This window comes from Fringilla coelebs (genome assembly GCF_963513975.1).
Source record: "Fringilla coelebs genome assembly, chromosome: 4".
Lineage (NCBI taxonomy): Eukaryota > Metazoa > Chordata > Aves > Passeriformes > Fringillidae > Fringilla > Fringilla coelebs.
The window spans coordinates 61,515,987-61,539,223 of NC_140032.1; the positions used below are offsets into that span (position 1 = coordinate 61,515,987).

At 36.5% G+C, this 23,237-nt stretch overlaps 1 protein-coding gene across 4 annotated transcripts in view; it reads right to left on the reverse strand.

Annotated features, from left to right (window-relative positions):
• Positions 1-11,894: 11,894 nt before the first annotated feature.
• Positions 11,895-23,237, reverse strand: part of IL15 (interleukin 15) — a 31,404-nt gene continuing 20,061 nt past the window's right edge. For 3 of the 4 annotated variants that reach the window (XM_084204477.1, XM_084204478.1, XM_084204476.1), the window contains 5 exons: positions 16,612-16,712; positions 16,113-16,194; positions 15,918-15,959; positions 14,899-15,042; positions 11,895-14,410 (listed from right to left, as the gene is read on the reverse strand). In XM_084204477.1, the coding sequence (XP_084060603.1) occupies positions 14,297-14,410; positions 14,899-15,042; positions 15,918-15,959; positions 16,113-16,194; positions 16,612-16,712 (483 nt within the window). In that variant the 3' untranslated portion in view covers positions 11,895-14,296. The remainder of the gene's footprint in view (positions 14,411-14,898; positions 15,043-15,917; positions 15,960-16,112; positions 16,195-16,611; positions 16,713-23,237) is intronic. The other variant, XR_014616113.1, reaches the window with a different exon arrangement.

A 23,237-nucleotide genomic window follows, 5' to 3' on the forward strand; every position in this document is an offset into this window, starting at 1 on the left:
AATTCTGTGTACAAAAAATACCTGACCTTTCTCTATTTGCACTTCAAAAAAAAACTTGGCCTTTATTGGACTAGCAGTGCTGTTTGTAATACTAGGGGTAACAGAAAAGGGATAGAAAGTTTCTTTTTACAGATACATGTGCATTGCTAAGACTAGCAGTGTTCCTTTTGGCCTGATTTTGTCTCTTTAGGACAGGGATGCCTGGAATGGACTATAAACTTTTTCATGTTGGGCCCCTTCTTGTCTGCTAAATATGGAAGGCATGCAAGGGGCATGATGGTGTTAAGCAAGTTGCTTTAAGCACAGTTCCCAGGTATTCTTCACTGAATGTAAACCACAAGATACAGTAATTTTTCTGTATGAGAAACAGCATTTTTACTCCTATATGTCATCTGAGGCTTGAAGTTCAGGGTTTGTTGGATTATCAAAAGTCATTCCTTGTGTTAGTAATTTGAAATATCTCTTTGTCAAATAAAATAATTTAGGTCAGATATGCAGTCATTTATCAGTAGACCCAGAAAGAGAACCAACAGAACTGGATGTCATTAAGTCCCTACTCTTTGGAGAGTAGGGAGACTGGTAATCTCCTCAGGACAGTCACTGTCTGCCTATGTTGTCTTTGTGCAATGCCCAGCAGAACATGCCTCTCCTTTTTCTTGCCTTCTGAGTTCTGTCTCAATACATAAGAAGTATCAATATGATTCCATTGTATTTCCTTTTCGTACTCAGGCCTGTCACAATTCAAAAAATAACACCACCAAGACTCTTTGCTATAATATCAGAACTGACAGCAGCAAGAAGCACTATTCTTTATTCTGAAAGGGAGTCCCCTGATACAAGTAGAATTTAAGACCACTGAGAGATCAACTACAATTTATAATTTATGTGGCTCTATGGCAAGTAGTGAAGTTTTCAAATGGAGGAGAGTAATGTCTAACATCTGTATCACTTATGTGGGTTAAATGAGTTGTTGGCATTTGTAGGTAATGAACAGTAAGTTCTACTAATACTGAAGTTTAGAAGGTTGTTGTGGAAACCTGGACACAGCTATGTTTGAATTTAGCCTATTAGCTCAAAATAGATCATCACCACGAATTGCAAGTTTTATATTCGTGACTATGCCTCCATCATTATAGAAGTAAGAGCAGCAAGAGCTACAGCACATAATATGTAATCACTATTAAATAGGAGAATAATTCTTTGTTCAAGTAGTCCTGTTGCTACTGGGCTGAGTCAATTCACAGGAGACCGTGGAAATCAAGGCTCAGACATTTGCAGGCATTTGGAATTTGACTCCCAGGTTTCAAGATTAGTCTGCCCACCACATTCCTATTACTTGTTCTTCTGATTTTTGTAATCAACCTCATAAATGCATTAAGTATATAGCATTTTAAATCTTCAAAGTACTGTAGAGTCATTACTGCTAATTTTGTCCCTTTTATCACCCCTCCCCCCCTAAAGAATAGTTTCTTATATCTCACTGTCTTTTTTCCCCTTCAGAGAAGTGTTATGTTCAATGGTGAATATTGACAATTTCCAGTGCCGCTCAAGCTAATGCCTGACTAACTCCTGCTTCAGATTTGATGAGGTTTTTCTCTGCCTGTCCTGAAACTGTGCTCGGACAGACTGGGGAATGGCAGAATGAAGCAGAGCTGCAAGTGCCAGAGACAGGAGGGCAGGACTCGAAATCTAAACAGGCGGGAAACAAGGCCTGAGAGAATTAGGAGCCAACAGGTTTTACCTACACATCCTCCTGTGTTTGGGGTGAATCAGCTGATTCCCTAGATGGGAAGACTGCCAGGGCAGCAACTGAGGGACAGGTTGGATTCAGCTGGAACTCTCTGCAACCCTGAAGAGTATGACATCTGTCCATACATGTCCTAGGTGAACTCTCTAAGATAGCATGTTCTAAAAATAACAGCACTTGTATGCACACTTGCCTTCAAGGCCTGAAATGTGATACAGCTGCTCTCAAATTTCCATGCACTACTGCTTCAGTAGTCAGCCTCTGCAAAGTTAAAATGAGGACAGTTAACAGGATTGCAGGATGCAAACCGCATCTTGTACATGCACACAGCTTACCCAAGCCAGGGCATGTCTTACTTTTCTTCAGCATCAGTCTGTAGGTGCTTCAGACTGCATGTTTAGCTTGTGCCTGAGGTGACAAAGATTGACTGCCATGATCTGAACAATTAATCCTTACCCCGTCTGCTGCTGCTTATGTGAGGATAAAGAAGGGAATGGCAGCCCAGATAAATAGCCCAAATCCAGAGCAGACACTGTTCCACCAACACATCTGCCACAGCTCTGCCAGGAAAAGGTCAGAAAGCTTCATTCTCTGAGATCCACGGGTCTTTGGGTTCTGCTTCTGGTGCTGTCTTGTCTTCATCCCACATTTTCGGGAGTTTCTCTTTGCCCTTCCTCTATTAGGGAAGATAAGCAGGTTAATCAGAGGCAGGGAATAGGAGATGGATGTTAATATGCCTGTGGCAGTGGGGGGGAGGGAAGAGTACTCTGTCTAGGATGGGTTGTGAGGTATGGGACGAGGTGGAGAGAAAATATGTCAGAAGAGGGACAGGATGGAGGAGGGGGGAAGATGAAAAATCCCTGTTCCTCACTGTACCTTTCAAAGTGTCTTTCAGTCACAAGACTTAAGCTTCCATTTTTTTCATGGACAGCTTGCTTCCAAGCCTTCTCACTTAAACCTGCCTTAATACTCTTCCAACTTCTACCAGCCTTTCCCCTCCCCCAGCTCCCCATGCCATGTCTCCCAACCCTGAAAAATATGAACCTTTTTCTGCTTCAACACAGCAACATTTAATTTTGTTTTCATAGCTAAGTAGCTTCTAGTCTTCTGCACTATAAAGTACTCCAGTAGTGTGGAATCATCTTGTTTTTAGTGTGCATGATAGGAAATTATTATAATCTTATTGAAAGTAACTAATTGACATACCTTTTGATACTGAACAAGTTCAGTATTAATACGCATCTTGGAAAAAATAATGCTTCACAGAGATGTCCATTCCATCAAAATTCTTTAAATCAGACTTCAGGTAAATACTAGTGAAGGGCAAGGGCTTTTCTTGTTTGCTCAACAAGTCTTTGCTGAACAGTAAATATATTTCTATTAGAGTGTGACTGGGAAGTAATCCTATAATAAAATGCACTCAAGTATTTTCAATTACTAGTTCAAAGGGAAGTACTTGATAAAAGGGAGCAGTGTCAAGTGTGATCTGAAAGGAAACTCTTTCCAGTGCCTAGCTAGAGGAGCATACACCAAGGTAAAATATTCCATTATCAGGTATAAAGTATCAGCTGTAGGTTTGTTGCATTATAGTAATTAACCATATTGAAAATACAGGTCAGTCTGTGGTTTCTGTGCTGTGTTTCAATGCACAGTGAGCTGTTTTTTCTGTGCTTTTCCATTTTGTTGAATTGTCTATAGTGTTGCTAAGTACCTAAGAGAGCCGTGGGGATTTGGCTGAATCCGGAAAGAGTACACTAAGCAATTAAATGCAAAACTTCTAATCTATCTTTACATTTAAAATGTTGCTGGTTTTTATGAAAATATTAATCCAGGAGTGATAATTAAAATCTCAAATTCTTTATTACAGCTTTCATTGGCCATCAAGCAGATGTGTAATATAGTTACACATACATAAAATATGTATTCTATGCATAAAAATGCATAGAATACAATATGAAAAAAGTTAATTGTCTTTAAAATAATTTCTTAAAGCTGAGAACCCAGATCTTATTTAGACACATCCCCACTATCAGTCTAATGTCATAAGTGCTACTGGCATAGTGTTCTTAGTGGGCTAAGTTAAAAGACCACAATGAATCAGAATGCTGTTTCCAGGACGCTATAGGAATCAGGACAATTAATTAGTCAGTATAACTAACTAACTAAATGTTCTTATGTCCTTCATGAAGAGACTGATTTCCTGGTGATCATCACAGAACAAAAACATGACACTATCCTTAAGCAGCTCTAATTATTATTATCAGTTATTCTACAGTTAAAGAAAACTAATATTCAAAATCCAACTGGACATGGTTGTGGCCAGCCTCATCTAGATGACTCTGCTTGGCCAGAGTTGGTTGTACCAGATGATCTTTAGAAGTGCCTTCAATCTCAATCCTCTGGTAATTTCTAAACCAGAGTTTATGAAGCCTTTACAATTCAATTTACAAATTGAATTCCAAGAGAAGTGTTTGATATGCTTTGACACTAACAGACAAATGTTTCATGGCATTTCCAAATTATTTAGTGACGGTGTAAATCCCATGACTGGTAACCAATTCCTTTGCTTACTTTAATAGACAGACAATATCTTTATATGCTTCTCTATAGACCAAAGGGGAAAAAAAAAGAATCAAAAAAAAAGAATCAGGACTGTGCCTTACTTATACTGCAGAACTATAAGACTTGCATGTTGCTAAGAACTCTTGCAACTATGTTACCTGCCCATTGCAACTGAAAAAACCGATCTCATATCTATTTTTATTAAATTTAATTTAAATTCACTAGGGAAATAGAGGTATAAAGTTTTTTATCTTAAATGAGTTTTCATAAGAACTTTGACCCTGCAAAAATCCAGTCTAGTAATGGAATTTCTTAAGTTACTCATCCTACTAAGTACAGCACTACAAACACTTCTGGGTGTTCACGACCCACCATGAGGTATATGAATCATATGCTAAACATGAAATAGTAGGAAGGGACAAAGTGTATGAGCACTGAAAACACAAGGGTTATTTTCAGTTTTTAACTTAGAGCTGTCAGTTCAGGTGTAATTTTGATCCCTTTGTGGAAATTTTCCATTTATGCCCAACAGTGTAAGTCGCACCAAATCAACCGGGCACTCATGAGCTGTCTACTTTGCAAGCTTATTAGAAAAAATGTTATGGAAAGAGAGACTTTTATTACTCATTCCTTCTTCCAGTTGCTAGATCAGCAGCCCAGTCATGCCTTCTTTTTTTTGTTTCTGGTTTTGTTCGTGTTACATTTTTTTTCCTTATTTTTTGTTCTTATACAGATCCTTCAGTAAGTGTATTATGGAAAATAATAAACCTTATGTCTAAGGTTTAAAGAGAGACACTGCTATGATTTAGGCTAATGGTTACAGTTTATCATCTGCTGTCTGTTCCATGAAAGAAGTTGCACAATTGCATGTGTTTCAAGAAGGTTTTTTTTAATAAACTCTGTGTCACTTGAACACTTACAAGAAGATGTTATGAAGTTCACTGAACTAGACTTATTTAGATTCTATTTACTGCAATTATTACTGTGACCTATCCCCTTTAATTTCTTAGAAGTTATTTGGGAAATCCTCCAACATGTGGAGAGCCAGAACGCAACAAAGATTTTCCATCTGGTGTTTTCTTAACTGTGCTAGTGAAATACTAAACACTAATGTGCAGCTTAAGCCTCCAGTGCTCTTGAGATCTCAGACTAATCTTTCAGAGTAGGTTTCCTCTTGTTGGTCAGAGGACATTCACAGTCAAAACACACTTGTGTTTTTTCTGCTGTGGCAGCGTAATGGCTCTGCAGGGAGGAAAGGACTGCACACATTTGTTCATTAACCCTGGCTTTGATGAGAGACCCTCTCTGGAACCACAGAGACATAGAAATGGGAGCACAGGAGAATCCATATCCAGTTTGCTAACCTGATTGCAAAGTTAACAAATTACTCCTGGCCATGTGGTTTGGAAAGCTGTTATTCAAACACGTGCTTTGTCTGCATGGAACTGCAGCGTTGCTTAATTGGTGTTTTCCCTTTGGATACTTGGTTGAAAAGTTCAGTTTGTCATAGTTAATCTTTTATTCACATTAACTCCAAAATGTTCTTAGTGCACCGAATATGCTGAGTGGTACACGTTGAGGATGGAATAATAGATGGAGAGGTTATTTTAATGCAGTGAAGTGTGATTAGGAATCTCTGCAATTTGCAGGCCTGTGAGCTCAGACAGCAAAGGACAACAGTTCTGTACTTACAGTGCACAGAATGGGTTCTGTGGGTTGACCTCTGGGCCAAACTCATCCCCATCTTTTTACTCACTCCCCTCCTCAGCTGGAGGACTTCCAAAAGTGTTTGCCTGCAAGACAGGTCAGTGGCTGGAAAGCTGGTTAGATATTTTCAGTAGAGGAGGATAAGAGATGCTCAGGGGTTCTTTGTTGTTTGATGACAGTTCACAGCTGGCAGGAACATGTAGTATGTGCCTTATCTGCTTTCTGCCATTTAATAGGAGATATGTTACACCTGAGCAATGCTGTGTTTAAAGAAGGACTGGGAGGGTAAGTAGAGAAATTACATATGTATGTCAGTGGGTGTAGAAAGATGACTAATTTTGACCCTTATAAATATCTTTGAGGTTAAATAGCAAAGAAAGATGAACTAATTTAATTAGAGAAAGTATTAGTTATCCCTTCTTTTGAGCCTGGGATCAAGAGGCTGGCCATGAGGGGGTTTACCACTTTGCTATACTGGGAAAATCCTTTCAGCTTAAAGTTGTATCTCAGTCTGAAATGTAACCCTTACAGCATAAATGTTGCTAACAGTGACTCATCTCAGTTATCCTTCTCATTTTCTTTTCTTTTTGCTTTCATAAAATTCTTTCAAATTCCTGAAAAGAAGGCATCTAAACAATATAGCATTGATTGCTGTCTACAGCAGAAGGCTGGTAATGCCCAGACTTCTCTAAATTCTGCTTCTCATCCTAATGAATTGCCAGTTCGTTGCTCCACAACTTCCTTGTTCTAAGGATACTGCCATTCTCACAACCCAGATGAAAGGCTGTGTCCTGGAGGCATGATCTAACCTGAAAGTGTAACCAGATGCTTCAAGGGATTTCTTCATAAGCCTAATGCCTACCTCAAAGAAATGCTGGAAGGGAGACTTTGAGGAAGGTGATAAGAGAAAAAAAATTAGTAATATACAAAAAAATAAATTATATTCATCTGAATCATATTCAAATACTCTGTTTTCCTGGTCAGTTTTAAAAAATCTTATTGTTCTTCTTTATTTTAGTCTCTACACTCAGCAAGGGTGTTGTAGGGCTTCTTCTCAGAAATTTATTGACTTTCTAACTGTTGAAATTATTAAAATTCTAAAAATTCAGATTTATGTTTTACAGTAATGTTCTCCTGTTAGAATGTATTCTGAGAAAGTTTTGACTATTTTTATATGGAGTAAAAAATGAGTTAAATATCCTTTGATTCTTAAAGCATTTGTAATATCTTGGACAACTCAAATTTCTGATTTTAATAAAAAGTACTTTCAGCTCTTTCATTGAGGAAAAATACAAGAAATTTCAAGCACAAGGTGGGTTTTCTCATTATATTTGCAAAACAAAAATGAGTTTCTACAGTTGATTGTAGAAGTATTGCCAAAGGTACATATCAAATAGTATTTGAGTCATCTTGGAAAAAAAATACAAGAAACACTTGTATTGAAAGGAGATTGAGTCTTACATGTACACAAGGAGTGGAAAATTCTTAATTCTAAATTCTTTAGATATAGCCAAGTTTTTTACTGTCGAGTCAATTTCTCTGGACTTACTCCAAGTTTTGGAGTACAGAATAAAAACCACTGTAAACTTCCCTCAAATCCTGAGAAAGTTTGAGGATGTAATCTGTATACTCTTTACATGTGCTAGTATGCCACAGGGTATTTTCCTGGGAATTGCGAAAAATGCAAACTACTTCACTATGTGATTTTTGACAAATAGTTTTTATTCTCTTTTTACAATAACATCAGTAGACTTAAAATAAGGCAGCAGCTTAAGAAGTTGCTTCAGACACTGTTTCTGAAGATGCAATAAGTTTATGGTAGAAAATATTTTCAAGAAAAAAAATAATTTGCATCTCTGCTTGCAAACCAGAAAACAGCCAATTATGACCTTAAGCATGATGAGATTTCTGAGCTCTTTTGAAATATTTTTGTTGTAGCAAAATCTGTGAGTGAATATTGTTTGAAATAAACACCTTTTCTTTGCAGAAATGTTGTCCAGCTGCAGTGTTCAAGTTACAACATATGTCCCAACTATTGTGTAGTGTAACTCCCTTAATGAGGGCTATAGAAGGAAGCACATAAAATGCTTTTTACCATGAAACAAGAAAGTAGGAAGGGTATAGGCAGATCTTGTTTTCTGTCATTAATAAACAAAAGTATTCCCAGCATGGGTTGGGATTGTAAACAGTGAATATATTACCTAATTCTTACTCCCTTCTTCTCAGAACCTCGAGAGTTGCTCATCTCAGCATTCATGGCCATGATACACAGCTAAGAAAACAGCTGCGTGTCATTCTTCCTCAGTTTTCCAGTGTTTGGATGATTGCTGTGGTTAGAGTACTTCAGGTGTTAGAGATTGCTGAGGTGGTTTACACTTGAAATGCTATTTATAGCTGCTCAGGGAAAAACAATGCTCTGGTTTCAACATCCAGTACTCCTTGAGTTGGTCATGGTGTGCAGGCTTGAAAGATGTGGGTTACAGCTCAGTGAGAGGAGTCACACATCTGAGTGTTACATTCCAAATATTGTCAACTTCAATGTTTAGTGATTGGAGTAACTTTAAGGACCAGAGGGGAAAATAATGCTTTCTATGCCTTCATCCTTTCCTTGTGACTCCTTATAGCATATATTTGTCAGCAATGCTGTTATTTTGTCCTGTCCCTTTATGTCAATGCAGCTTAAAATTACTCCTTGTTTTCTGGGACTAGATGCAGACTGATAAATGCATGTGGCCAAGCCCAAATAGGCTGTGCTGTGCCTGTCTGCCTCCCCACCCTTTCTTTTTATTTGTATAGGCATAGAGGTCTTTGATAAAGTCCAGAAAACACAACTTTGAAATTTTTATTTTAAGACAACTTTCCTAGAAAAAAATTATCTGTATAACCACTGTGTTCCATGATAGTCTCACAGTTTTCACCACCCTGTGTGGCTGCTAGTGGGACTTCCAGGAGCTCCAGTGCACAGGGACAGGAATGATGGCTTCTCAAGAACTGTTTCCAAAGAGCCACTGGCTGCTGGTGATGGTGCCTTTTCCTTTTCATTGAGGAGGACAAGGAATCATTTCCTTAGCTTGGCTTACGTCAGTCACCAGATAACTGAGACCGTACACAAGCACATATCTGGGGAAGCTGATGTCCCAGCTCTGACACAACTGATGCCTACTTCGTGGAAATTTTTCTGCTTGAGATTCCTTTACCAGTGCTGAAATAAGTCACAAACTACACAGAATTATCCGTACTTTCAGAAGGTCATTATGGGGAAAAAAGGAGACATAAAACTGACAAGAAAAAACCCTTTAGGTCTTTAAGCCAATGCTTAACATCTGCCTCTTATCTGTTACAGCTGGAGAACTTAAAAACTTACAAACAACTTCAGAAATTCAATGAATTTTGTCTAAATTGTCCCAGGTAGATCTTCATAATTTATTAGCAGTATAAAATGCTGGAGGATGAAGTCCTAAAAAGGATTTATGTGATGCGATAAAACTACAGTACTGCTAGGGGATTTTGGTTAAGTTAACTTATCTAAATGACTGATACTACTGCTGGGAAGATTGTCTGGAGTAAAATAAAGCCCAGGCACTGGCCTGCAGTAGGAAGTATAAGAGGGAGAAATGTTGTCTGAAGACTTCAGTCAAAACTTTAAAATGTCAAATGGTTCATAAAAGGAGGAAGCTTGTTACAGAAAAAAGTTGCAGGAATTATTCATAATGATCTAATCTTCTTTTAATTAGTTACCAAGGAAGCCAAAGAAAACATAATCTCTCATTTGATATCTTCAACTAAAAAAAATAAAAAGAAGATTCTTGGAAAACAGAATGTAAAAAGCTACAACTAAGGTTAGTGAGGAGAAGAAATTCCCAGTTGTCATAATGGATTATGATTAATACCTGCTATTCAGTATCACTGCCTCAGAGGATTGGGGAGTTCCATGTGCTACTGAACAAACTCATCTGAATGCCTTGAGACTGAACCAAATCTAAGGTTTGGCTTCTCAGCACTCCATTGAAAAATCATAGATTCTATCAATCATAAGAAATATTAATTTTTTTTCTTTTCTTGAGAGAGAAAATTTTCACTCACTGGGAAACTAATGGCTCAAAAGTCCACCAAAAAGGGATTACTAATATGTCCTGCATTACTGCAAGACTATAGATTTCCAGATAGATTTTTTTTTTTTTAAATAGATTTTTAACTTCAGGATATATGTGACTCTTAAAAGAGAAGGGAAAGGCAACTTTTAAAAAGAATGATTACTTAGTTTTATCTGTGGCCCAGGTACACTGATTCAATTAATGCTATTGTTGTTTGTGTTGTATTCCAATGACATAAGTATATTTTAAATTTCTCTTAAATTCTCTTATGTCAGTTTATTGAGGTCTGTCATGTGTGGTAGAGCAGCCATTAAGGGTCTGTAAGGATTACTGACCTTCAATATTCCATCTTGAAAAGCTGAATACAGTCGTTTCCTCCTGAAAGGCATTAAATAAACAAAGCCACGACTGATGGCTTCTGTTCACCGCACAACAAAATACTGTATTGGGGCCTAATGAAGGTTCTTTCAGCTGTACTGTCAATGTATTTTATAATTGGATTTCAAGAAAGCATCTTGACACAGGAGAAGTTAGTTGCATTTGTTTTCCTTTAGTAAAACTTGTAAAAACAGTTCATTAGAAACAGTTCTGTATATAGTGAAGTGAAAAGACCTGAAGAGTATTGAGTCCCACTAGGAAAAGGAAAAAAGGGGAAAAGTTTGTATGGCTGAGGACTCAGAAGGAAGAAAACCAGTATAAGATACTAATCTGTATGTTAAATTTAAAAGAAACGTTTTTAGCCTTTGGTATTTCTCAAGAAAATTCCCAGAAAACCCCCTGATTTCTTTTCATGTTCCAACCTCATTCCTTTTACTCCTATATGTTTTTTAACTTTTAGAGGTAGAGAGCTGCTTATATCATGGCCCAGACAAGTCAGTTACCTCAACAGATTTCTCATTTCTTTATTGTACTGCCTCATCTTTCCCCCCATTTTTACAAAGTCATTTGATTCCTGGTTTGACTTGGTCAAGAAAATACCACATTAAATAAGCATGCAGAAGAGGGTGAGGTTATGAAACATTTTTATTTCCTTTTGTCTTTAAGTTGTTAATTATTAATTAATATTAATTCAGCCTTTTGATAAGAATAGGTGAATTCTCCACCACTGAGGAAAAATAGTTGGAAGGAGACAGTTTCAAGGTGCTGATTTGAGCTTGAAAATGCTCAGCTTTTTTTTCCTCCCCAAGTGCATGAGACTAAAATTCCATAGAATTCATATGAGCAAAGTTTGTTTCTTCTCTGACTCCAGAGCAGATTTAACCCTTTAGATTTTACAGAATGTCCCTTTTAAGTGTTGTGTTGATCAGTCTCCTGATGCTGGACAGAAATTCCTGCTTTATTATATTTATGAGAATACCTGTTGAAATCTCGCTATATATATATCTATATAGATATATCAAATATGCTGTTTTCCCTCCATTTTAAGTGTACCTCTCTGCGTTGGGCAGGCTGACTCAAATATTCATTGTCTGAGCTTTTTCCCCATGGAGCTGAAATGGAGATTAAAGTACATTTCTTTACTATTTTTTTTGCTCACATATGAACCAGATGAATAATCTGAAATTGCTGTTGATCCCCCAGCTATCTCACTGCAGGCAAAGAATTCCCTCTTTTATATTTTCCTCAAAACACTGAAGGTCCTAACAAGAAAGGATCTGCAGTTCAGAACTTAAAATGTCTGTGAAATCATCTGAACAGTACCTGATCAACAGGTGCTCAAACATTTGGGAGCCACTAGAGGCAATATTCTATGGATAAACAACCCATATTTATCTTCAGGGTCCAATAAAACATCAAGAAGGAAGAGGATGTCAGACATCATCTGCACTAGTGCTACTTGCATTATATCCTGTTAGTGTACAGACAAGACATGTGGATACTAAGTACTAGGAATGGAAAGGAAAAGCAGATTTTAAATTATTGCAAAGTCAGGAAAACAGAACTATGTAGTGCAAAACATCGTTGGAAGAGCATTTTTCTTCTCTTCTGGTGTCAAAAGGTAGTTATTTTTCCTTCTGTACATAGAAACACTCTGCTATGAGTCACCTCAATCCCCTAACTGACAAGGATTCATTGGAGAAAATACAGTATTAATCTTTTCCTTAATATTTGCCAACAGCATTTAGAAAATATTAGCTAGCAAATGCCACACAAATAACTCAACCCTGTGCAGAAGAAATACCTTCTTCAACCTGGGGATATTTACTTCAAAAGTATCCATTATTCTGCCTGCAGGACTAACAAGTCAGATCAGATGTGTCCATGTTTTAGCCATACTGAAACTTTTCCTCTGGAATGCATATGAATTTCCTAACTTAAAAAAAAAAAAAAAAGACCCAGAAAACCCCCACACAACCAAAAACCACAAACAAACCAACAAAATAACAAGCTGGCCTTAATTTAGTCCATCCTTTATACCAGATAATTTATTATACCAGATAATTTATTATAACAACTGGATTCAGGATGTTGTAAAGCTTTCAGATGGCTGCTTAGTTCTCAGGAAAAAGTAAGCCTTAACAGAAATGCTGGAGATCCAGATTAGCAAATGGCCTTTTTTAATCCCAGAATATGCACCTGGACTGGGTGGAAGCAAGATGAAATTAAAGGGATATAGCCAGTGTCCAACAAAAAGTGGCTAACAGAGTGACAAGCTGAATGGTCACAGACATAGCAATATTCTTTGGAAAGACAAATTCACAGTATTTAACATATTTGCCACTGGTACATTTTTGACACTGGTAAATTATTTAACATATTTGCCACAGGTAAATTTTTTGATGAAAAACAAAATTAAATCAGGAAATTGATTTTCAAAATGGTCAAGATAAAGAAAATTCTGAGCAAAGCAGTTCTTTTGTTCCCCCATCAACAGTATTCTGCTTCCCTCTCAAAGCCAGAAATAAGGAAAGTCCATTGATCTCTTCGCCTAAGGGCAAAGTAGTAACTTGGTGTTACCTTTTCTGTGCATGTGACATCAGGTAAGGAAAAATCATATTTAGTGCATACCACTGAATTAAGGAAAAATTTAAAATTTAGGACCATTTTATTTCATGCAGACTATGTAACAAACACTTCTGGTTTTGATGTTTTATGATGGCAAATAATTTATTTCTTTTTTGTGATATTTCTACCTGTGATTAATGCTGATATCAATGTGCTTATGAATTTACCAACCTGTTTGTCTACAAGTCCCCCGGAAGATGACATCCCACATGCTCCCATTTATGTTCTTCCTCTTGCAGTTTACTGGAGATTCATCTCCTCAGAGTGCTAAAGACTGACTGTTGGGAGCATCCCAACAATAAAAAAGAAGCAGGCAGTGTGTTTGTTGCCATAATGAGATTGAAACTTCCTTCCCGGTAAGTGGACAGCTGAATGACTCAGCCACTTATCAGCTGGAGATAGAGAAATGGAGGTGCCTGGAGGAAAGAATTACTTATTATGGATGGCAGCTGGGATGACATGAATATGAATCATGAGGAAAGCAGTTAGTTTAGAAGGAGCCCAAAGGAGACTGGACAACATTACAGAAATACCAGAGGACAGGTGACTGCATTGAGTCTTGGAAATATAGTTATGATTTCCAGTAATTGGTCAAAAATTATTCATATCTTCAAAGCTCTTTCCTAAAAGGAGACTAAAGTTATAAACCCTACTTCACAGGCAAGATCTCTACCTAATTCATAGAATTTATTTATTTTTTAGAGTGGAAGAGACTTGGTCACTTCCTTTATTCAGAGAATTAAATTAACACTGCCCTGGTTGACATCTCAGTTGAAATCTTTGGTAATCAATAAAGGAGTTGTAGTCATTACATTAATGAATAAAGTCATTTTAGAGGTAACAAATGAAGGAACAGAACATGCTGTTGTTGGCTATGAGAACCAAGCACCAGCTTTACTTTCTGGGAGAAAACTGGAGATAATTTTTAATGCCCTTATGCTAGCATTGTACAAAAGGGGGAAAAGGCAAAGAAGAGTCTTCATATAAATATTCTAATTTTTGACTTTGAGTTCTTGGGTCGAAGAAGTAATTGAGCTTACCTGAAAACCACAATAGAAACAATATATTAAGAGATAGCCAAGAGGATTGTAATTTTTTTTCTGGTTTATTTTTGGTGATAATCTAATTTCTCTGAGGGCGTTCATGTAAGAATCTCGTTTCCCAGCTTATGTCTTTTTGGTCACTGCTTGCAATCCCTTTGTATAACCTTTTCAAAATTTTGTACAAATTCTGTAAAATTTTTTTCTTCGTATTCTTCACATTCCTTGCATTTTTCTGATTTTGTGGAAGCCAACTGAAAAAAAGAAGCAATAGTAAAGCAGGATACCAATCCATTCATTCTGATAGAGAATTAGTTTTTTTGCCCTGTTTAGGGGAATAATTCCATGGTCTGTGCAGTTCCTGGCTTTTTGAATAGGATCATCTTTGAGAGGTACATCACTTCAGTGAAAGATGCAAATGATTGTCCCTCTGAAAATTAGGATATTTTTCTGCATGTGTCTAACATATCTGACTGCAGGTACTGAAGCTGCAAACTGTCATTTATACGCACACATTCAAACACCCTGACATATGGAAGCATGCACGAAAGTATTTGCTTTGATGGGAATCCTGAAAGTATTTTTCTAAAAACCACTGATTTTTCATTATTATGAGTACAGGTTACTGGAATCTCATTAGTTTAGTTTTCATCCCACTGTTTATGTAACAAAAGAGGTATTTCTACTATCGAATAAACATTTTTGATTTGCCTTTTTTCCACACACTGTTGGTATTGCTTACCTTATTTTTTTCGAAGCTTTCATTTCCATTTTTCCATATGTTCCACACATCCTGTGTTTTACTGCAATTTTTGATACGACATTCTTGAATTATCACTTCTGTCTCTAAGAAAAAGCACCTCATTACAAGTTCTTGGCATTCTTCCTGAAAAAAAAAAAAAAGCAGTTGCAATAGTTTTGTGGTTAAAAAGGAATAAGCAAAAGTAGGACATAATTTATTATATAATTAAAAACACAAGTATGATATAAGTGAGATGTTATCAAAGTAAAAATCAGCCACAAAGAGGCTGATTTTTACTTACTGGGCATCTTTTCTTACTATTCAAATACATTTGAATATCTGCAGAGATGGGCTGTGAGAGCTAAGAGCAAAAAGACCAAGCAGTTTGCTAAGATGGGGTGAAACACAGTGTCTTAGTGAAGAACATAGGAAAATAACTAATTAGGATAGGAACCTGGCATATAACTAAACATAGTGGAATTAATATTATTCTTAGTAGTTTTGACACTTCAACTCAGAGACCTGAATTCAGAATGGTTAAGAGAGTAGAGGAAGTAGGTAATGCTCCCTTAAATGAAAAATGAAATGAAAAATGAATCCCAGAATTATTTTAGCATTGTTTGCCTTGATGAAATGATTGTGAATCACACAATCACAGAATAGTTTGGGTTGGAAGGGACCTTAAAGATCTTGTACTTCCAGCCTCTCTGCTGTGCACAGGGACTCCTTTCTGTAGGCCAGGATGCTCAAAGCCCCATCCAACATGGCCTTGATCATCACTTTCAATTGATTAATTTTAGTAGCAGACGACTAAATAAGGATAATTAATACCTGCTTGCATAATTTGTCATAAGCATGTTGATTAGAAGAACTGTTTATTCCAAGGCAAATTATTTGATTTCAGACACGTTTATCAAATCAGAACAAGTCTACTTTAGGGGATAATTTCTAATAAGGCTGTGAAGCCACCATATTAAGCATTAGTTGTGGTCATATGTGAAGATGTGAAGTTTACTTACATCCTCATCTGCGTTTGCAGTGTATAAACTGACATCAATATCCTACAAGAAAATAAGAGTTGGAATTATAAACGTTAGCTAACAAACACCATCCCTCTCCCTCTCACTAACACTTCTTAGCTGACTGCAGTGCTAAATATTTTATTAAGTCTTCTTCTATGATCATATGAAATGCTGATTGTTTTGTGAGCTTACTTTGGATGTCTTGATCCTTTCCAAATCTTTCAGAACTTCTGCCCACTTGCAATGACCTGCTTCTGTCTTTGGTACATAAGCACTAGAACAGAAGAAGCACAGTGACCATTAGGCTAAACAGGAGGGATCTACAACGTTTATGCAGGAAAAAAAGCATTTTAAGATATTACAGATACCATGTTTACATGTAAATACATATGGTAAATGTTTGGGGCAAGCAAGCATATTTGACAAACCATAAAATCACACAGATTCATAAAAACTGTATCTCATGTCACACACAGTATAAACAATGTGGGTTTTTTAGAAGGCCAGATTTATAGAACATAATGCAAGAGAAAGGTTCGACTACCTGATGTAAAATACGTAAAATTCTTTTAAAGTGTAAAAATAAAATTGCAAATCCACTCTCTGAAGTGACTGGAGACAAGTAACAGCTGTGATAGTAAAAATAAATAATTTGTAGTTACTGTCTGATTGACATTAACTCTGTAGTTACCATAGGAAGAAGATGATTAGTCCCATTCCATTCTTTAAAAGGCAAAAGCAATGGCTGTTCAGAAGCAGATACTGCAGACAAATACTTTTCAGGTGTGTTTTCTGGAAGACACAACCAGTTATACCTTGTCACAATTTGATTCCACAGAATTTTGCTTTAGTACTGACTTAATTAACCAGTTTTCCAAGACTTCCAATAAAGACAAACCCCTGTTGTATGTAGCTGGAAAGACCGACTGATTTGTAACTTGGAGAAATACATAATCACTTTACCAAACAGTTGGTAGAAAATCAGATGTTGAAGGCACACTGTGAAAACCTGAACTCATCCTGGGCCCCCTGTTTATTTATCAATTCATACTGCAGGCTGTAATTTAATGCAGAGTCAATATTAAAGAACTTTTGTTTTTCACCTCTCCCCTGGCTGCCATTTGTTACCCAAATTCAATTAATTGCCTACAACTGTAGCTCCAATACTGTGGCTGCATATATGTGAGATTCTACATTGAATGCACACATACTGTAGTTATGTGTACAAATGTTAAATAAAATATTTAGATATAGTATATACTTTCATTTCTTGACACAGTTTATGTGTGTCTAATAGGGGGCAGTGATGCATTTAAGAATTTCCTCATTGGAGTTTAGCAACTGGAAACAAGGAGAAGCTGTGAAAAGCTGTGCACTGTCCATCAGGAAACATTTCCTTGTGCACAGCCCAGTAACCTTTGTTCCAAAGTCACAAACCCTTTGATTTAGCTGATAAAGTTCCCTCACAGGCTTAGGTTAATGATCTGCTGCGGTGCAGTGGTTTTGACCCAAGGTTTTATTCCTTATCCAACATGCAATACTCTATAACTGACTCAAATGACATTTCTTTATCTGCCAACTTGCAAGTAAATATTTTTAAATGGACCAGAAAACATAACAAAAGAAGAGCTGTGCAGTGGTAAAAATATCCAAATGGGAGGTCAGTCTGTGCACTAGCAGGATTGCAGCTCCCTTGCTGAAAGCCACCTTAATAAAGCAGAGCCAGGAGAGGAAAGATCACGTGTGACAGGACTTCTGGAAAATATTTGTAACAAATATTTGCTACTCTCTTAAATAGCAAATGCTTTACATACATTGCAATTATTTTGTTTCCAGTTCCCAAAGATAGAGCTGATATAGCATAGTTACCTAATCCTACATAAATTTCCACATTCAATTAGGGGATGAAGCATCAGTCCCTTTTATCCCCTTTGCTTGTCCAAAACCTGTTAAATAAAAGCTGTGTAAATGAATGATACTGTGACAATCTAAACTGCAGTAAGGACAGAGCAGGTAACATCTCCTACACCTTCTGAACAATTTCCATATGCAGGATGCTGTGTTATGGGCAGCCAAAGTAGGTCTACAAGCAAGGCTAAACCTGTCACTGCATCCACAACAAATGGAAATTGAAAATATGAGTACTAAACCCAAAATATTAAGTACTTATACATGTATACTTTTCAAAAGTACAGGATAAAAAAGGAAAATAATTATTAAGTGCATGGATGTGGTCAAAAGAGCTAAATCACTTTGCTATAGTATAACAGAAAGGCTTTATCCTTGTGACAGCATTGATTAGAAATTGCTACGTTATTTCTGCTGGGTTTGGATTTTGTTCATTTGTTTTTGTTAAATCTGCATACAACATTCTTTCATTTGATATGCTAATCCTTAGAAAATGTCCTATTTTGGTTGGGTTTGGGGTATTTTTTTAGTGTTATTATTATTATCATTTAATTGAAGTCAGAAGTAGCCTTATGGGGAAACTCCAAGTGTATTTAAAGAAATTTTAAACCTGATTGGTGGATACAGCTGAAGAAAACATGTTTTAACCCCAAGTTTTAAGAAAATAATTTAAAGTATATTAGAAATATTTTACAATAGCTAAACATTTTTATCATTCTACAAGCTAGTTTGTATGAAATGAGATGAGGCGGCAACAAATTAAAATATGAAAGACTTATGATGAGTCCATAAGCACAAACCAGCTTTGTAATTTATAATTACTGTTATGGGGCCGTAAAAAAATTATTTGAGAGGAAGGCCCAGTCCAAATGAATTCTCAAATTTATTCTGCAGAACAAAGTTTTCATGGTGAGGAAGTAACATATTATGATATCTAGTGAATAAGGGACCAGGGTTATCATTAGTTTGTCATTTGTTTCCTATTTACATAATAGTTCACTGTAATGACACTGGAACACTGTGTTCTTAATGATTGAATATCTGCATCTTTGGTTTTCCCAAATATTGTAGGCAACCTTTATTGTAATAAAATGATAATTGCTAGTGTAAAATAACTCTTAGAAGTAATAGAAGTCTTGTACTGATGATAAATATGTGAAAAATACACTGTATGCATACTCTAAAGGGTACTCCATTTGTTCATAAAGAGGTTTCAATGTCAGCTATATCCCCCAACACACTCCTTTGCAGATCCACTGCAGGGCCATTTTCTACTTGAATTTCTTAATTCTTTCATCCAAACTATTATTCAACATCAGAAGCATTGCTAGTTGGCTAGTTGGCTTTTACAAATCATTCTCCTGCCTTGAACACATAATGTTATCATGTAAAAATTTTCTTTGGATAGTTTTGATTTCTTACTCTATGTAATCATTATCTAATTACTCTCTGTCTTCGCTACATCTCTGGTAGCCTGTAGCTTGTGTCCTGATTACTTGCTACACTAAAGATTAAAGCCTTTGGAAGTGAATATCTGCTCCTCCAAAAATCAATTATGATATACACAATGTTTGGGAAAGGAATGCTGTTTTTTAATAACGAATTGAAATTAAGCATTTTACGAGCAGTTACCTCTGAGTGACATTTAAGGTACAGTAGTATTGTTTTCTTTAAAGGAGCAAATCTGTAAGCAAATGAAAAAAGATTTCTTTAACAAAGCAGAAACAGCCAATGACTTTGCTGGTTTGGCTGTCACAGAACCAATAAGCTGCTCAAGAGAAAATATTAGTGTTTTTTTACAGTATTTAGCTACATGTGATGGAAAATACAGACAGGTAAAATTACATGTTTCTGCCTAAATACCTAAATGTCTTAATTAATACTTGCTTATAAACGTCTCCTTGAATCCTTGAGATAAGATATTCATAAAAATAAGAAAATTTCTTTCCAGGCTATGCCATTTGGTTCTATTGGCAAAGGTCTTCTCTTTTTTCCCCTTATTTTGAACTGTATTTTTATTCTTTATTTATATCTTTATTCCTCATCTGTTTCCTTGTTCTTGAAAACAAGTGACTGGAAGCGTACAATGTACTCAGATCTTATGAGGGATTTAGAAATTGGTGATACTATTTTCAGTTTCTGTGGGAAAAAGGGAACTACTGCCAGTGTTTTCTTCGCAACTGGTGGCTCAGACCTCAAAACATTTGCCTGACAGAACTTTATGTCCACTTCTTTCAGAATCCTGGAATGTCCTGAGAGTCTTTCACCATTTGCAAAAACTCTCACCCTATGAAAAATCCTAGAGCCCTGAAGTCTAACCTTCTTAATTTTTGATTACTCTTGAATTTTCTGTAACTTCTTGACTTCTAACATACAGCTTTTTCCCTTGGTCAGCCCCCTTTCCTTGTTCCCATGAGCAAATCAGCCTTCTCAAATACCTCTCTCTCGTAACAATCTATTTTCCCATTTCTCATTTTCATTCTGTAGTACAATAGACTTCTTGCACATTATTCATTATTATTATTATTTTAGTCGATCTCTTCTTTTCCCCTGTTCTAAAAATCTGTGTCCTCAGCATTTTCTCTCTGGCTTCCTGCGCAGCAAAGTACTTTAAATCTTCTTTTCTCTGTTACTGCTGCAAATTTCCCTCTAAAATCTTACCATCACCTCCAGCTCCCTCCAGTCCTTTGGCATTTTATTAAGAAACGTCTCATGCACAAAGTAGGGGTCTTTTTAGATCTGTATTCAAGTCCTGTCTACATCATGTAGAGCTGAGTTCTGCACCCGCTCATTTGCATTGTTGCAGCAATTCTTCTTCGGTGGTTTTTTTGCCACAATAATTAGGGCCTCCTTTAGTGAACTCTGCCTCCTCCCCCAACAAAATCTCACCCTGTGGCTCTTGCTCTGCTATCCTCTGCTTGTTGGCTCCACTAATTAATTGTTCTGTCCTCTTGCTCTAGTGCAATTACCTTCAAGGGGACAAAGTACCAAGTAACTGCACAACTAGAGCACTGCATCTATTTAAGGTTTTGTATTGTGCATAATATTGGAGCTCCTTCTCTCTGCTCAGAAGCATACAGAATGTCAGAGTCCATAAGACTGAGAAGAAAATCCACTTTTTTCCCTAGTCTTGTACCAAAAGAACATTCTATTTTTTTTTTCCAGGGGTGGAGCCATGGAGAGTAAAGGTTTCATAAACTAATGGAAGTGACTGGAAGAGGAATGGAGCCCATAAATAAAGCAGTACTTCTGAACTAGATAGATGTTTCCATATTGAGCCCTTAAATAAGTAATTTTGAAATCAAATTTTCATGGATTATGAGTAAGTTTTAGAGAAAAGACATGTTCTTAGTGCCTTGTCAGGGAGTAAAAGCTGAAAGTCAAGAAGATTCACTGAAGAATCTCTCTGCTCTTTCATCCCTAAGTTCCTTTAGGCTTCTTATTGGAAACAACCAAAAGGAAACAAAGAAAAAAAGCCCTGAATTTGAATTAGTGTCAGAATGTAATTATTCAAATTTATAAACACAAATAACCGCATTAATGTTCCCTGAGACAATAAGAAACTCTGTCGCAGATACTACTTATATGTACAGCCCTCAAAACCACTGCCAAAAAACTTATTTTACATCTCTGGTAACTTCTGAATACCATTTGATGCCACAACTATTAAAGAGTCGCTTCCACACTATCATGGTGCCTGAATCCATTGGGTTCCTCTTCTTCCTTCCTCTCGGTCTTTGCACCGAAGCCTCAGAACTCTGCCATCAAGCTCCACCAGGTGTAATCAGCAGCTCTCCTCCTCAAAGTTTTGGTGTAAAGAGTGAGCTTTTCATGCCTCTGTCTGGCTTGTACTTACTGAACCAGAAAGGAAGCCAATGGAATTTCTAGGTTGTAAACTGAATCACATGGCTGAATGCTTGTCTGGCTGAGAGCCAAACCATGCCTTCGTTTGTTAAATGTTTAAGCTTTTATGACATGAAGTTCTTTCTTAAAAGTTTTATATTTATCTAGAGGTAGGCTGGTTAAAGCATTTTTTTTTCTCAGCAATAAAACTGAGTATTCTTTAAATATGATTCCTGTTTGGTTACTTTCCTTTCACCTCTCTCCCACCAAGAACTACAGCTTTTCTTGGTTTTGTTGTACAGTGGTGACATTCTTGTGGAGTCCTACCCTACATGGCTTATGCTGCTTGTATCAGAGAAGTGTTAACCTTCAAAAGAGTATTCTCAGTAATCAGCATGGCAGGAGATTCTCTTAGTTTAATCACATTTTGTATTTATATGTTCTTTGATTGCTTAAGTAATTGTTGATTTGCTTTGGCAGTCCTTCTTTCTCCTGTATGCTCCTGATAATTGGCATTTATGCTAGAGAGTGAAGTTCACAATGCCTGTTTGAAAATTTTGCTGAAAGGTCACAGAGTCATTGCTATTCCACTCAATACCTTAAACATCAGAACATGAAATGTAAGAAGGTAAATATTTTCTTTTGACCTTTATTTTTTTTTTTTGCAAAGTGTGCTTGAGGCCCAGAGCTCAGACTATTGTCTTGTGAAGATGTACTTGGCTATAGACCTTATATTTGCCAGGTGGCAAAATCCAGCCAGGAAAGAAAGCTAATATCTGCTTCTTTCTCTTTCCATCCTTCCATGCAATGTCAGTCTTTTCAAGGTACCAATCTCTCCTCAAATTGTGAAAGATCAATTTAATGTTTTCTTGTTGCAAGGATATATAATATTAATTATATAGGTTAGCTTGCCAAACACAATTGACACAGAGACTCCCTACATTTTGCTAGTGGCAAAAATAACTTAGCTCAAATACACAGTAAAGAAAAAGTACAGAGTAAAAAACTCATTTGTAAGGCACAGATGGTTATATTTCACCATTTATCCCCAAATGACACCCCTCAGGATGCAATATGTAATAACTAGTTAAAGGGCCTTTCAGAATAAGTTCTCACAGATAAATAAGCAGTGAGAATAAAAAGAGGTTTGAGATGTAAAGGGCATTAATAAAACACACAAAATAGAGCCAGAACTAAAGTTTGTTTAGGAAAATATGTCCTGATCTATACATTTGCTGTTAGGCACTCCTTGTAAATAATATTTGGATATTTTTATCATAGCAATAAATACCCAGCAGGGAATGAGAACACAATTATGGATTAAATTTCTGTGCCTTTAGGGTAGGATATTAACAACTAAAACAGTATTAAACATGTAAACTTGAACAGCAAATAAATTATAAATTATGTCATATTGATGCAATAAATTGGAAACTCTGAGGCCATAAAAATAGTTGTTACAGGAACAGCTGCTGGACAAATAACACCTCATCCTTAGCAAAATACTCAGCTTAAAGACTGCGAGTAAGACCATACACTGATAGAGATCTATAACACACTTGTAAT